This window comes from Vespula vulgaris, chromosome 2 (assembly GCF_905475345.1).
Source record: "Vespula vulgaris chromosome 2, iyVesVulg1.1, whole genome shotgun sequence".
NCBI lineage: Eukaryota > Metazoa > Arthropoda > Insecta > Hymenoptera > Vespidae > Vespula > Vespula vulgaris.
In genome coordinates, this window is record NC_066587.1 from 11,885,849 (window position 1) to 11,902,124 (window position 16,276).

The following is a 16,276-nucleotide window of genomic DNA, read 5'->3' on the forward strand; positions in this document are numbered from 1 at the left end:
TATATACATACATACACACACACACACACACACTATTTTCATAAATGTGATTAATAAGCCAATTAGGTTATATATGTATATCAAGTAAAAGTATTGTTATATTTACATAATTAGTACAAAAATCTTGTAATTAATACAATTTCATAAGAACCCTGAATAAGTTTCGAAAATCTATACAGTAAAGGTATCGATCGTTAGTCGGAGAAGATTCAACAAAGATGAAAATGTAACGAGAGAATGGTCAATACCGATCGGAAGTGCTGATTTCTTAGATTCAAATCTACACCCACCAAATGGATAGGGGTACGTTACGATTTGCGTCGATGAAATTCAGAGGGATTTCCGATTTGCTGGGAGGAGGAGTAAGTCAGTGATGGGGATGATTCGGGCGGAGGAGTTGGTGGGGAGATGGTGGGGAATGGTAGGGAATGGTTAGGAATGGTGGGGAGAGGGTGGGGTGAGAGGTAGAAGGGGGATATCCGCAATTCAGTTCGCGAAGCGGCGTAACGTGAAGAGGAACTAGTGTTCCGCCTTCGATATCGTTACGTCGCTATTAATTTCTCTCTTCGTATTCCAGTGTTTCGGTCCGTTGTATTCGTGTGACAACTGAAAAAACCCGAAGGATATAGATCCTCTTTACAAAAGAAGATCAAATATTACAAATGGAAGAAAAAAACGCACGTTGAAGTATACACAAGGTCTATTTCCTTCTCTTTTTTTCTTTCTTTCTCTCTCTCTCTCTCTCTCTCTCTCTCTCTCTCTCTCTCTCTCTCTCTCTCTCTCTCTCTCTCTCTCTCTCTCTCTTTCTCTCTCTCTCTTTCCTTTGACTACAACCCCTTTAGGAAAATCTTACTGTCGACACAATCGACTTCTGTATCTTTAGTTTTCTCTTTTCCTCTCTCTCTCTCTCTTTCTACAGCTATATATCCTTCTCTTTTTCCTTTTTCATTTTTCTCTTCTCTCTCTCTTTCCTCTCCTCTCTCTTCTCCTTTATCTCTCTCCTCTCTCTTTCCTCTCTCCTCTCTCTATCTCTCTCTTTCCTCTCTCTCCCTCTCTTTCTCTGTATTTCTTTTTTGTTTTCTTTTCTGTTTTTTTCAATGAAATTAAAAAAAGCTCATACGATAACCCGCGTTTCGATAGACGGTGTGATTTGACCGAAAGCGAAGAGGTAGGCTTCCCTAAACGCCGACCTTGTCGATAGTTCACCAGTCTAATCGGCGTATCGTAGTCCTTTGGAGAACGAAGAAGAGTGTGACCGAAGTTCTCGAGAAACGGACGATCTGGACATGCCTACGTTGGTGCAACCAGTAAGTACATATAATATCCTCACGATTGAAACGTTACATTTGTTTTTGAGAATTGTACGAAATGGCATTTCATTTTTCCTTATTTCCTATGTCTCGCGAGAATAATTACGTTTAATATCTTTTGTCTTCTTTTTAATGATATGAACGATTGTCAGTCGATTTGAAACAAACATTAAACGTAAAATATGTCCCCAAAGATAATAAACAAACGGGGTGAATCGTCATAGGTGTGTATACGTGTGTATGTATATGCTTCATATATATATTTCTTTCTCTCTCTTTCTTTTGAAACGACCACGTGCAAAACACGTTGCGTGGCCCGCGGATTGATGGACGAATCTCACCTTTTCGCGTCACGTCGTCTCCATCGTTGCGCCCTCTGACTTTCTTCCTCTCTCGCTCTCTCTTTCTCTCTGTCTTTCTCTCTCTCTCTCTCTCTCTCCTTTCTTCCTCTTTCTCTCTCTTTCTCGTTCTCTTTTTCTTTCTCTTTATCTTTCTTTTCTTCTTTTGTTTCGTCTATTTTCTTACGTTATAAGACATTCTTACGTTACATCTTCGACAAAAAATCTCGTATCTATTAAGGAGAACTACTCGATCTACGCCGTCGCAATCTCATCGATTGAATTTTGAATTTTATTCGTACTTTTATTATATTCGCTAACGATAAGAATACGAACGACGTAGCATATTATAAACGTGAGAGCGAAAAGAGAACAGAGAGAAATCTTTCCTTTTCTGTAATCCTAGGATAACCGATATGACCCGTATTTTACTTTCTTCGTTACGTCACTATTTCCACGCAATTGCGACCTTCTTTCTTCTATTCATCAATAAATCTACGATTGTAGGATAATCGACATTGTTTAATCAGCGCACTTAACGAAGAAAATAATAATTTAAAAAGACTTAATCGAAAACTTTATTTAGTTATACAGACTTCTCTATTAATAATTCGATCTTACATAAGTGTGTACTTTAATCGACCAATCGTTATGTATATACGTTCGTTCATATCAATTTAATATTTGTAACGATAAAAAAGGTTCATATCTCATTCGTTTTTTGTTGCATTATCCCCTTACTAATATCTCGTATATTTACTTTGATTTTGTCGACCAATTATAGAAAAGCATTACTCGTCGACCAATCGTAGCGTCGGAGAATGAACGAATCATATGCTGTTGAAATGATATTAATTTCGTGTTAATATAAAATTACCTTTAAGTCGACGTAATTATATCACGATAATGCTTAACTTTTAATTTAGTTGATAATTGTAGAAAATCGAACGATAGCCTTTTTATTAAATCTATTAACGAGTTCAACATATCCAAATACTAGCTTCGATATGAGATCGATGTAAGAAAAAAGAGAGAAGAGACAAAGAAACTCAAAGTTTTCTCTCTTTGACTTGTGCCTACTTTGTAAAGGACTTCTATTCTTTCTTTACCTAAACTTTACGCTTATAAACATTGTTTTGAGTACTTCGTCTCATATAGCTTGCTTAGTTTCTATCATATCAAGGTATTACGACTTAAAGTAACTGTTTACTTTTACGAACCTAATTATTTAGATACTTTTACGATCGTTCGTTTGAGTACGAGATGTTATCGGGAGATGCATATGTATATTTCGACGAATCAGCGAATTATGCGCTGCTTATGACAGGTGTTTGATTTCTGTATACGATAGCCATAATATGCAAAAAGAAAAAAGAAAAAAAAAATCATTCGCAGTACAATTTAATTCTCTTTGATGTTAGCGTCTTAAAATCGAACATTTCTGTTCCTTTAGAAGAAATAACATCGTATTTATCTTTGTTTATGCGTACTTCATGGATAAAGTTGTTTTTTTACTACATTATTGTCCCGTACAAGGAACTGATATTAGAAACTACGCATTAGTGTGTATTTGTGTGTGTGTATATATAAAATCAGTAGAATCTAGCGCGTTAACAACGATAATTATTGAGAAAGCAAAATTTCGCAGAAGTTTTCTGTTAAACCGTCTCATAACTTTGAACTTGAAAGGGCAGAATTCCAAGAAATTTAGAGTTTGCCTCTTAAGACGTTGAATAGATTCGCTCGCTATCTCCCGACTCGAGAGAATTTTTTTTCCGAATTCCACGAACACGAGCTGGAAGTGACGTCCTTGACGTCCTGTTTTCGTTGTTGTCTATCGAAAGCTTGTGGAGCACATTCGGTTGTTGTCGTTCACAGGGATGAGGTCGAAAAATTCTTGGGTACGTAAGCTTTCCTACTGTATCCAAAATACTTGTTTTTTTCGCGGGTTCCTCTTATCGGAGTGGATGTTATTCAAAATTTTTATCTATACAACAAAAAAAAAAAAAAAAAAAAAAAAAAATACAAGTGTGACGACTTTTTGTTCTTTCTTTCCCTATGGAGTACATATGTATGTATGTACACATATATGTACATATTTTCACGAATGAATCCGTATACCAACGATCGTTTTTGTTCGAACGAAAAATTTTCTCGTGTTATTTTTTATTTATTTATTTACTTTCTTCTCTTTTCTTTTATTATCTTTTCTTTCACAGTTGTCTTTGTCGTACGATGAAGATGAAACGAACACGTGGGAAGGTTCGGAACGTAATGAGACGACGCAGGGTCTGCAATTGCATACGCAGCACGACCAAGAGATGCAGCAATTGCAGTTGCAGCAGAGAGAACGGGAACAACTTCTACAGGCGCAGCAGCATCGTGAAAAGACGCAACAACACCAGCCGCGAGATCAACAACGCGAACGAGAACGTGAGCAATTGCATCAGCTACAATCGATCAACAATTTATTGTTAGACTTGCCGACGACGTCGAGTTTGTATCCAAATTATTCACATGATGCCTCTTACTCGCAATCTACCAAAAGTCCTAACATCGAAGGTGAGCTAACATATTTGAAAATATTTGAAGATATTTGATTAGATCATTTTTTTTCTCCTCCAAAGACGATAAGATTTGATCTGACTTATGTCAGCTGTAATTTATACAAATTTAATTTATACAAATTCAATTTATATAAATTGTTATATCAAGCTGAAGGGAAAAATAACAACGACGTAATCAACGAATTGACCGTATTTTTTTTATACTGAAATGAACATTATCTTATATTTGAATTATAAAGATTAAGTTTCTTCAAAAGCAATCAATATGTTTGCTACAATGTTAAAACGTGAATAATTCTTCCGATTTCCTTTTTTTATCATCAATTTGTCATTCTGTCTTATCTTTGAATTTTTGAAACGCGTTTCTTTTGGTTTCCTTCGCACAGGGGATATGAGTATTTCAGATCTATTCGGATTGAGTTTACCTCGAGGATCATTAATGGGCAATCAATCTGTAGTCGATTCACCCAATTATCGTAATTATCAACATCATGGACAACATCGCAATCAGACGTCCTCTCACCAACGTTATCAGGTAAATCAATATTAGATATACATTTGTAAAGATTTTACTACGTCATTGAAATTCGTCGCACGCACGAAAGTTTCTTAGCAGATTCGTAGAAAATCTATTATACGAGTCTTGTTTTCATCACAAAGCTTGCTTACTGGCTCGCTCGCTCGCTCGGTTGGTTAGTTGTTACAAATTTGAAATTAGTGAACATAGACGTCGTAAAATAGACAACAGATAAAGTATATTAAGGCTTGATCATATCCGAAGAAGAACTGTTTATTTCTACGGAATCTATGGTTACAGCGTATATGTGTAAAAGAATTGCGATAGTTAGACTCATTTGAAAGTACGATTACATATCGTAGAGTCATTTAACTACGAGCCGCCTGCAAAGTAGGTGGATCTGGAGAAATTAATACGATAAAGTTTGTATAAATAACTAGATAAGCTCCGATTGTATTCGCAAAATAGCTTGCACGATTTTTAAATTTAAACATTAAAATATATTCAATACTTTTACACAAGATAACTTCGCTTCGAAAATATATAAAATTAAAATTAAATAGAATTAATTGACGAAGTAACTACGTATTTAAATTTAATTGAAAACGGTCGACTCTTATAAATATTTACCCGACAATGGTTTTTCATCTTTTTCATCGTTTATGAAGTTCCACGAAATATTGGAGAATTCAAAGACGTAATAATAATGGGTAAGGGTCGCTAGTATGTGTAGAAAGCCTATAACAATTTTGGCAGCCTGTAAATATTACGCGTTGGGTTGCGATAAAAACGCCAAACTTGAAATAGGCAGTATTGTGCTTGAGACGTCTGGTTGCTGCCAATGCAATAACCGGAACAATGATCATCCCCATTGGAGTAACTCCAACTACCCCTTATTCTATCCAGACCGACTAATTTTTCCCGATTCAAACGGCAAGCCACCACATCGATCATCGATATAAACTGCCACTCATTTTTTACTCAGCTCTTTTATATATACATATATATAAATCTTTATTGTTGTCATTATCATTAATATTTTATCGTTCAAACAAGCACATATAATGTCCAATTTCACATTAATCCTTTTTTATTTTATAATTTTTATACAAAGTGAAAATATGGAGATAAATCTTTTTCTCTTCACTTCTTGGATACATTAGCGTTAGTAGTTAATGTATATATTCATATACATGTATATAGAGAAGGTCCTTGGAACGTCGAAATGCGTGCATTAGGCTCGGCTTATAATGCAATGAGTAAAGTAAATTACATAGAAGCAACGCGTCGAAGCGACCTCGATTTCGGTAGAGCCAAGTACTTGCAGACTTGAGCCAAACGATTCTATCACGATCTTCTTTCTTGTCCTACCTCGATGGCTTCCGTGAACTTGCTGTATTCCTAGGAAGTCGATTCCCTCGTGATAATTCGCTACGCTGTTTTGGATATACTCCAAGGATTGTGTTACGTAGATACAACATATATATTCAATCGATAGGATCGAATCGAATTTAATTAGTATATCGAATAGATACATTGAAAAATCTTATTATTTTGTCTAAAAACAATAGTGCGATGACAATTACGGATTTTATCCTAATTCGACTACGGTTGATGTGCCTGGTTCACCAAATTCGATTACTACTTCTGGAAGTCCAAGTACCCCTGGAAGTCTATACTCTAATCCATACACGTTTCCGCAAAGTGCTAACAGCTTGTATTCAGGATCATCGGCAGCAAGTCGTTCATCGCTTCAACATGTAGGTTCTCCTTCGTCACCTGTTCATTCACCATATGGCAGAGCTATTCGAGGCTCACCACCATACAGGTAATGCAGGTGTTAAAAAGACAAATGATCGTAATCAACAAATAATCTAAAAAAAAGTATATTAATAACGTTCGATGGTACGTATATTCGATTTCAGTAGTTGCGGTAGTCCTACGTTAGAATATCCTCATACAGCAGGATGCAATGTATCACGATCTAATTCACCAGCAGATTCGGAGACGAGTGGTTGTAATAGTATGGATGGTTCCTTGTCTAACATAATGGTAATCGTTAATGAATGAAACAATTCTTACGTATCATATCTTTAGACAAATTTGAAAAAATACAATAATATATCTTTCTTACAGAACTGTCTGTCATTAAATACGTCGTCTCATAGATGCTATCCTCAATCATTAAGATCATTAATGTCACCGGAAACAGATCTGTATGGAAATAATAGGACAGCGGCCTTGCAACGTATGGCGATAAAAAAATATTTATCGCCGTCTCATCAGAATTTATCATCATTGCATCATCATCAAACACATGGCCAAAATCGGACTCACCATTGTGGTTCACCGCCGTCTGGTACCTTCTTGAATTCTCTTTTAAATCACGAAAAGGGTTGTTGCTCAACAGGGAATCCACATATGATGTTAAATTCTTCTCACTTTAATATCCCCGATGCACAAATATCTTTGGATCGAGCGGCAAAGTTCCATCGAAATGCAGCTGGTACAGTAAATGAATACTCTAATGACAAAAGAAAACTTTATATATCTTATATATCGAAACATTATATACAGACACATACACACTTAACATTATATATATATATATTTCGAGCTATCGTATGATTTCCCAGCGCTCTGTGATCCAACTTGTACTTGGAGCGGTGTATTGCCTCAACGTACTCAAAAACCAACGGGATATTCTTCAAAAGTATTTCTTGGTGGTCTTCCATGGGATATTACGGAATCTCTTTTGATAGCTACGTTCAAACAATTTGGTTTGATTCGCGTTGAATGGCCAAAAAAAGAACAATCTACTACACAGCCAAAGGGCTACGCATATATTATTTTTGATACTGAAAAGCAGGTATATATATACATATACATATATACGTACATATATGTATATATATATATATAGTGATAAAAATTAATTATAAATATGAATGTTAGGTGCGATCTTTGTTGGCCTGTTGTACGTATGATGTTACCAACGGCGGAAGTTGGTATTATAGAATTTCTTCAAAACGTATGAAAGGAAAAGAAGTATGTTACGTAAGAATAATTTTTTTCGACATTTTTATTTATATAAATGTAAATTAATATATTTCGTTCAAATGTAGGTGCAAGTAATTCCGTGGAGTCTTAACGACAGTAATTACGTTAAATTACCATCACAGAAGCTTGACCCGCACAAAACAGTTTTTGTTGGTGCGTTGCATGGCATGCTAACTGCCGAAGGTTTAGCAAAAATTATGAACGATCTGTTTCATGGCGTTATTTATACAGGTACTTTTAAATCGTTGCCAAAATTCAACAAGCGATTATTAAAATATTGTATGTAATGGGCATAACGACGATAATTTTTTTACCCTTAGGTATTGACACTGATAAGTACAAGTATCCAATAGGATCAGGTCGCGTTACATTTAGTACGAAGAGTTCGTACAAAAAAGCAGTATCAGCTGCTTTTATAGAAATAAAAACTGCTAAATTTACAAAAAAGGTATATAATAATACATATAGAAACAATAATTAATAATTACTATATTATTTTCTCATACGTTAGGTACAAGTTGATCCTTATCTTGAAGATTCTATGTGTTCTGGATGTTTCGTCCAACAAGGAACTTATTTTTGCCGTGAAGAAGTAATTTCAAAATCATTATTACATTTTCACAGATCGAATAGAAAACATTCTTAAAATAATTTTACGCTTGCTGTTTGGTTTCAGATATGTTTCAGGTATTTTTGCCGTAGATGCTGGCTATGGCAACACTCTATGGAATCAATGCGATACCATAAGCCTTTAACGCGTAATTCTAAGAAGAGTCAGGTGATCGAATTATCACCTAATTTGGGTATTAATTCTAGTTCCCGCACTTCTAATTTTGGTATTTGAAGGAATTATGAAAGTGTATTCCCCGTGCAGCCACGTTCAGTTCTCTTTTGACTATTTGTTTTGATACGGACGTTGCACTGGTTGACTTATTGACAGGGTATAATGTTAGTTTTTATTATAAAAAGCTGTGGGCAGCTGGACCGATGATAAAAAGGACGATATATCGGAAATTCCAGCTTGTCTGCAAAATTACAACGATTCAGTTGTTATCATTTGTGAATGTGGTTTCCCGCTACATTCGGGACAAGCATTACTTTTATTTAATATGTTTACTTAGGGTTTGGTGCTCTTGTTAATTATTTTACTACGAGAAAAGTAATCGTGTCAATAATTCGCCAGAATGCACTGAGATTATACGTAAGGTATTCGCCTTTTCGTTGAATTTTCATATAGACTGAATGATGGCTTTATGGTGTTAATATTGTTTTTTTTTTACACGACAAAGTGAAAGTCGTTAAAATGTATAGTGATTATGGATAAGCTTAGTTGAAGCTTAGAATTTCTTCGCGATACTCTTGTCGCCATGATGATAACTACTTCTTGGCAGAAGATTTACGCTTAATTGTTAATTATTACTTTAACGAGACTATACATTTAGTCCTTTTCTGATCGGGCGAATTAACAATTGTATTTGTTACTTTTTTTGTATGGTCTACTTGATATATAGTATATTGGTGAATCGATTTTCAAGAAAGTATTATCCAGTACGCAGGCCGTTCTTCCAATTCGAACAGTCGCCTAGCAATAATACCCACCGTTAGTTTTACTTTATATTATATAGTGTAGAAAAAGAATACCGATTCGTGCCCACTGTAGTTAATAATTTATATTGTTAGTTGGGAAGCGGTAAGCTTTTTATAAGTCTTTATCCGCTGGGACTGTTTAACTGTTGACGAAATGGAGAAGTACACGGTCTACGATTCTGGTACGCATTATAGTGAATTGATTTTGTTTTTATTTTTTGTTACTATATTGCGTTACATATATTTTCTTTCGATAAAATGTCGCCGTATATCCTTTACCCGCGTTTCTCATGTTTTGATATAATTTTGTTGAATTAATTAAAAGTCATATTTTTGCAGATAATCTTATGCTGTTATTTTTCTTTCTTTCTTTCTTTCTTTTTTTTTCATAATTTGTTGTTCTTTTTGTTCACTTTAATTTGTATAATCCTTGAAATAATATTTCTTATCTTTCCTAATTTCCTTCATATCATCATCCTTTATCCTCTATCGAACGATATTAATGATACATAATCTGATATTATTGCTAAAAAAATTTGTTTGCTTTATTTAAAAAAAAAAAAACGTAACATCTATTATATTGTTTTTATTCGATATATTTTTATTGATTATGAAATAATTTCAATGTAACAGTTTTTAATTTGAAATTACGTTGGTGCCTTTGATGCATACTACAAATTTCTAATGTAATAATGGCATTCTAATAAAATTTAAGCATCTCTAATAACTTGTCCATTTCACCAATAACTAATCGCGCCTAAAACAGTAACGCATTGTTAATGGTAGAATATTCATGGGAAAAGTGAATGCAATAGAAACTAATGTTGAAAGAATATAAGACTGTTCAGGAAGAAAATCTACTATATAAAATTTACTATATAAAAAATTCTTTTATAGAGTAATATACAAAAAGTCACAAATACTCCAAAAACTTGAACAGATAAAAAATACTATGTATTATGTTACAATATGTTGAAGATGAAGAAGGAGCGATAAACGTGTTTGTTATGTAAAACAAAATTCACGTGAAAATTGTTTTAACGTATAATGTAACGTATTTAAGATGCATATACATGTGTATGCTTTGATCAGGCTTCCAAAAGACTTAATGTTAGGATTATTTTAGTCCATAAGTCATTTTGCTAGGACAGAAAGTAAAGTAATGAGTCTATACTTACTTGCACAAAGTATCGAGCTATCATTAACAATTAGAGAATTAGAGGTTGACACAAATTTTAAAGATACTCTTTTATCTGAAATGTCTCCTTTACAAACTTTTAATATGTCGTGCCTTTTAATATAATCTCCTTAGATTTTATTCCAACATGAGAGAGAAATAAATTATTTTTAAATCATTGATACCATGCAATACACAGGGTGATTTAGTGTTAATTGAAAAAGACTGTTATTGGTACGCATAATGTCAAGCTTTCCTAAAACTTTTAAAGAATTTAATCAAACTTTTAAAGAATTGAACTATAGTTATTGAATTATTTTAATTTTCATGAAAAAGTGCCTCCTATTATTTATTTTTATTAATAATAAGAGTTAATATGACTATAATTTAGAACATTATTATAGCAACAGGATAACTTTATCACTGACACAAACATTTACACAGCAGTAAACATTGCAATAAAAACAAATTCGATACCTTTATCTCGACTATGAAAAAGCTATAGACAATATTAGTAATTTATGACGCTTTAGCTTTTCGTATTGTACCCTTGTTCAACAAGTGCTCTGTATTGAATCTAATTTATTGAACTAAATAAAGTGTTCTTTAATAAGTCCTTTTTCTGTTTGTTGTTACCAAATACTATTCAAATGTTATAAATAAAAGTATGATTCAATATAGAAAATAAAATGATAAAAAATATTCTAGTTTATCTAGTTTATTAAAAATACATTTTCATATCTACATTTCATTATAACACAATTTATTATACATCTTTATACAAATTTACAAAATAGTGATGATATTAGTTATCATTCATTAATCGCATGATGAAATATCTCAATGTTCCAATAATTATAACTTTTTTTTTTGCATTATCTTTTTATGCAATGCTCGGTAAAGAGAAATACAAGAGGATATAGTACCAAGTGCCCCAACATGCCATGTTTTTAAAAATCCGCCCCAAAGTACTCCACTAGGAAGATAACTGACTGCATAAATTATATCCAATATCAAGCACAAGCATGTTATCAATTCTTCTTGAATATCATGCTTAATTTTTTTATTTGTTTCACTGTTGAGATATTTATCGTTATTTTCAGTATTTAAAGAATAGTTCTATTTATAAAATTATATAATTTGTAAAAAAATATCTTACTTTGAGTTTGCACACACTTCATTTCCTTGTAATTTGCTTAACTTCAATTGACTTATTTTTCTCAATGATCTAAAATAGCAAAATAATTTATACAATATGATAAATAACAATACATTATAAAATCATATGAAAAACAAAAATGCTCTCGTTTCAAAAATATTTTTTTTTAGTTTGCTATATGTTTTAACGCAAATGTTCTTTTAATTTTATATATATATATCCACACATACACATATAATTTTAAATAAAATCTTACTTTGTTAAAGAAAGGTAGAGAGATACTACCCAAAGCCATATAGTAATGTTATCCCATTTGGCAGAATTAAGCGAAACAATTTGATTCTCTCCAGCCCAACAGATATGCTCTATAGGACTAAAGATCATATCCACGGCAATTTGTATCAGTTCTATACTTCTAATAAACCAGTCAGATTCCTATTAGATCATATATTAAATTTAGATGTCTCTAAAAAACATTATGAAATTGCTATTTATGCTAAACAATAAGCATCATATAAATAGGTCTGGTAGCAAGTTTAAATATGAATAAAGATTAACTTATTTTTTTTTAATAAATACCTGTTTTCCCCATCCATATTTTCTTGCATAATAAAATATTGGTAAGTCATCTAATAAACGTAAAATCACTCTACATTCGCTCATTTTACTACTAAATATTTTCAATTTTGCTTCTGTTGTCTTAGATGTAGTAGCCACTGTAGTTAATTTTGCTATATATGACAAAGTTCTCAAAATTTTATCTCGTCCGTGATATGTGTCCAAGTAATTGGATAAAATTTCTACATCCATACTGTTTCTTTTAAATAAATAAATTATTAAAAAATTATTTTACTCTGTAACAAAAAGTTTAACATAATCATCAATGACAATTTCCGTACAAAGAAAAATTATTTTGTTCTATTTTATCATATGAATTTAAAGGTACTTACCGATAATACAAATTAATTATCTACTATTATACAAATTAAAAAAAAATTAAATTGTTGATTACAAAAGTAATAAAGCTCATGAATTTTATTTTCTATAGAAAATTATCATTACAGAGTATTCATATAGAGCATGACGAATTACTTTCTGTTTTTTATTATATCAAGGGAAATCATCCGATGCCAATTGTAATTCTCTTCATAAAACAATAATCTTTTAAATAGCAAATATTTAATCCGAAGAGAAGAATGATACATTCTATTTTCTCATTGGCTGACAATGATACTGTTTGGCAGATATATGTATATATTATATAGTCACTTTAGAAAACATCATCTGTGTCCACATTTGATATCACGCATTTGTGTATAGAGTGCGCTTCAGTATCGTCGAATATATCTTTCGCCATTGACAATTTAATTTTGTAAGTGAGAAATCACATAGATCGTAAAACAAATCCCTATGGCTCGTTCGTAATAGCGCTTAAAGGAGTGACAAGTAGCCATATTGAAACGTAGTTCCAGAAACATCCAAACCGCGGCGCGACAATCGACGATAACGTTCGAAGCGAAACGACGCGCTTTGTGATTCGTGGATATGATGACGTCAGATTTGGAAGCACAAGCCGTGAGCGCGTTTTAAAGCCGAGTAGGGCGTGAAAGTGTGTGTTGTGCCGCTTGTTTCGCTCCGCGTTTCTTCGACGCACCCGTACCTGGAAAATATGTGCAAATAGTAACGTGCGCGTTCGATCCACCCTTTATCTCCGCGGTTACAAGAGACAATTATGTTCGGTGCTGCATTTACGTGATCGACAGTGAAAAAAGGGATACGATGTTCCGCTACATTCCAATTTTTAAAGGGTGTAACAGGCAGGTGGAATACGTTGACAAGCGTCATTGCTCTCTGCCGAGCGTCCCCGACGATATCCTGAGATACTCGAGGAGCTTGGAGGAACTTTTGCTCGACGCAAATCACATACGCGAGCTGCCGAAGGTAAGCAATTATAAACTTGCCGCATGCCAACTTTATCGCTTTTCTCTTTCTCTCGCTCTTTCTCCTTTGCACCTCTCCCCTCTTTTCTCTTTCGTCTCTTTTTCTCCTACCGCCTCCATGACGTCTCGTCCCGTCGCGCTACAATAGACGTGAACGCTTACGACGTAATTCTTCTGGAGACGATGCTATACGCTGTCATCATATTACATGTTTCTTTTCTTCTCATCGAACTTACCATGTCAATACGTTACACCGACGTTTCTTTATCTCTTTTTCAGAACTTCTTCCGTCTTCAAAGGCTTCGAAAGCTCGGGCTCAGTGACAATGAAATCGGTCGTTTGCCGCCGGACATACAGAATTTCGAGAACCTCGTGGAGTTGGACGTCTCCAGGAACGGTGAGCGGTATTTTCATAAACGCTCGCTCGAATCAACGTTTCGAACGGAGGAAATAGAATGGCTATTGAGAGGCTTATATGCAACAAAAAGCACCGATCGACGGCATTCCAAAAAGCAATAATGCCATACCGGTCGAGCGTTTTGATCGTTGGAAGATCGTGCACGAGTTTTCTTTGAGGTTTCTCTTTCTTTCTTTCTCTCTTTTCTCTCTCTCTCTCTCTCTCTCTTCTCTTCATCTTTTTCTATCTTTCTTATTCCTCTGGTTACCTCTACCTTTCCTTTCTTCTCTCTCTCTCTCTCTCTCTCTCTCTCTCTCTTCCCCCTCTCCCTCTACTTTCTACTACCATGTTCTCTTTCAAGCACGATTCTTTTGCACACTCGATCGGTTTCTCTCTCGTCATGGAAACGATCGACGGTGCTCTTCGAAGGTTTCAAAGAGGAAGCGTGTATTGGAAAAGTTTTCTAGACGCGCCGATAAAGATAAGAGAAATGTCTCACGTATGAATATGTGTGTGTGATACGACGTAGCTGATAGTCGTAGTTTACGCAACAAAAAGGCGGGACTGAACGGACGAGTTTCATTAACGGGACATTATCTTTACTCCGTCGTACTACGATTGAGAGCTCTGGAGGGAGAAACAGAAAAGACAGACAGACAGAGAGAGAGAGAGAGAGACAGAGAGAGAGGGAGGGAGAGGGAGTGATAGCGTATTATGACTACAGTAGTATTACGAAAAGATGCGATCTTCGGGTGAACGATACGACCTTTTATTACGGAAATCACCTCGACGGCGTATCTTTCAGACTCCATTGGTCATATATTATTTTCACGATACGTTTTATCGTCTTCATTCTTCGACCTGTCAGTAACATTGAGTCATGCCAACCACGTGTTTGCCCGGCTTATATACATATGTATGTCTGTATATATGTATGTATGTAATGTCTGTCTGTCTGTCTGTCTGTCTGTCTATACGTCTGTCAGTTATCTTATATGCAAAACGTTCCCCGTTTCGTGAACTTTACGCAATCGCTTGTGATATATAAGAACAACATCCAAATGAAAAGTTACCTTTAAATAATTTCTTTTTAAATTCAATAGAATATCATTAATTTGATATGTTTGATTTATTACGAACAACGATGCCATGATTAAGTTCACGTGCCGCATGCGTTTTTATCAAGTTCTATTCTTTAATCTTGGTATCGATGTCTGATATCTAAAAATACAAATACTGTTATAAAAAGATTATTCTTCCGGGTAACGTTATATCCTGCATTTCACTTCATATATATATATTTTTTTTTAAATTATAAAATTCTAAGAACATTATTTCACGTTATACGCAAACGTTATACGCACATATGGGATATTTTTAATTTCTTTTCTTTTTATTTATTTTGTTTTTTCTTTTTCTTTTTATTTTTCATGTAATTATATTCGCGTGTCACGGTCGGATGTTGTAATTAATCGAAATTAAGATTGTACGTGTACATATAATAATTGATATAACACGTTGCGTATGTATCATACTCGTAAAAATGATTTCGCAATTACTAGGGTGTAACAGGTATTCATCGAATCGTGTTCCATACGTATATATATATGTTATACTCCATCCTGTTCACTTTCTAACAAAGATTCACCGGCTCGTAAGAGCGAAGACATGTTGAAACGTTTCCATTGGCCTCTCTCTCTCTCTCTCTCTTTCTCTCTTCTTCCCCTTCTCTCCCCACCCTCTCTCCTCTTCCCCTCCCTTCTCTCTAGCACGCTCATGGCTACAGGTACTTTCTTAAGAGGGAAGCCTTACCTTTCCTTTCCTTTCCTTTCCTTTCCTTTACCGTTCCTCATCGGGTTCATGCACTTCAAATTTACTTACCGTTTCATCTCAACATTTTACCTTTGAGTTTTGACGTTCATTCCTTCTTTTAATTTGACTGAATACTTCTAACGTATATTACCTACACATACATATTTGACTATAAGTTTATTCGAGAACTGGATAAAGCGAACGGGAAAAAAAAAGGTATAAAAGAGAAAGATTACGAATATATGATTTTAAAATTCTTGAGAAGGCTCAAAGAGAAGGAGCGAGGGGGAAAGAGAAAGAGAGAGAAAGAGGGAATATTATTTCATTCTATATCAGGTTTATTTCTCACCAAATTCTCCAAACTATCCGTTGAAAGGCCGTTTCGAAAATTAGAAGAAAATTTATAGCGTGA

General features: G+C 34.1%; 3 protein-coding genes across 17 annotated transcripts in view; 2 read left to right on the forward strand and 1 right to left on the reverse strand.

Annotated features, from left to right (window-relative positions):
- The first annotated feature begins 453 nt into the window (after positions 1-453).
- Positions 454-9,722, forward strand: LOC127061597 (cytoplasmic polyadenylation element-binding protein 1). 5 transcript variants are annotated; one of them, XM_050988691.1, is made up of 13 exons: positions 454-698; positions 1,141-1,307; positions 3,868-4,210; positions 4,602-4,750; positions 6,304-6,560; positions 6,661-6,784; positions 6,869-7,238; positions 7,369-7,601; positions 7,688-7,789; positions 7,858-8,023; positions 8,113-8,240; positions 8,304-8,384; positions 8,469-9,722. In XM_050988691.1, exons 2-13 carry the CDS (start codon positions 1,287-1,289, stop codon positions 8,634-8,636), a joined length of 2,142 nt encoding a protein of 713 aa, XP_050844648.1. In that variant the 5' UTR covers positions 454-698; positions 1,141-1,286; the 3' UTR covers positions 8,637-9,722. The 5 variants fall into 5 exon arrangements, with proteins under 5 accessions (XP_050844648.1, XP_050844650.1, XP_050844646.1 ...); XM_050988693.1 differs by having other exon boundaries at positions 3,868-4,081; positions 6,658-6,784; XM_050988689.1 differs by having other exon boundaries at positions 456-698; positions 6,658-6,784.
- Positions 9,723-11,302: 1,580 nt separating this feature from the next.
- LOC127061602 (peroxisomal membrane protein 11C) lies at positions 11,303-13,247 on the reverse strand. Its single transcript, XM_050988701.1, has 5 exons — positions 12,666-13,247; positions 12,295-12,569; positions 11,972-12,150; positions 11,716-11,784; positions 11,303-11,631 (listed from the first exon to the last, which is right to left on the reverse strand). The coding sequence occupies exons 2-5, from the start codon at positions 12,523-12,525 to the stop codon at positions 11,412-11,414; spliced, it is 699 nt and encodes a 232-aa protein (XP_050844658.1). The 5' UTR covers positions 12,526-12,569; positions 12,666-13,247; the 3' UTR covers positions 11,303-11,411.
- Positions 13,248-13,301: 54 nt separating this feature from the next.
- LOC127061595 (protein lap4) overlaps positions 13,302-16,276 on the forward strand; it is a 37,396-nt gene continuing 34,421 nt past the window's right edge. For 8 of the 11 annotated variants that reach the window (XR_007780907.1, XM_050988677.1, XM_050988682.1 and 5 more), the window contains exons 1-2: positions 13,302-13,656; positions 13,935-14,052. Coding sequence is in view for 9 of the 11 variants with exons in the window: in XM_050988677.1 (XP_050844634.1) it covers positions 13,495-13,656; positions 13,935-14,052 (280 nt within the window). In the remaining 2 variants the exon portion in view is untranslated. Of the gene's footprint in view, positions 13,657-13,934; positions 14,053-14,093; positions 14,232-16,276 lie in introns of those variants that run through there. The other 3 variants (XM_050988683.1, XM_050988686.1, XM_050988685.1) reach the window with 2 other exon arrangements.

Coding starts and splice junctions, on each gene's coding strand:
- LOC127061597 (XM_050988689.1), top strand. CDS start 1,287: ATGCCTACGTTGGTGCAACCA. Junction 7,602..7,687: donor TTTTTGATACTGAAAAGCAG/GTATATATATAC, acceptor TATGAATGTTAG/GTGCGATCTTTGTTGGCCTG. Junction 8,385..8,468: donor CTTATTTTTGCCGTGAAGAA/GTAATTTCAAAA, acceptor GTTTGGTTTCAG/ATATGTTTCAGGTATTTTTG.
- LOC127061602 (XM_050988701.1), bottom strand. CDS start 12,525: ATGGATGTAGAAATTTTATCCAATTACTTGGACACATATCACGGACGA. Junction 12,151..12,294: donor AATATGGATGGGGAAAACAG/GTATTTATTAAA, acceptor ATGATCTAATAG/GAATCTGACTGGTTTATTAG. Junction 11,632..11,715: donor GAAGTGTGTGCAAACTCAAA/GTAAGATATTTT, acceptor ATATCTCAACAG/TGAAACAAATAAAAAAATTA.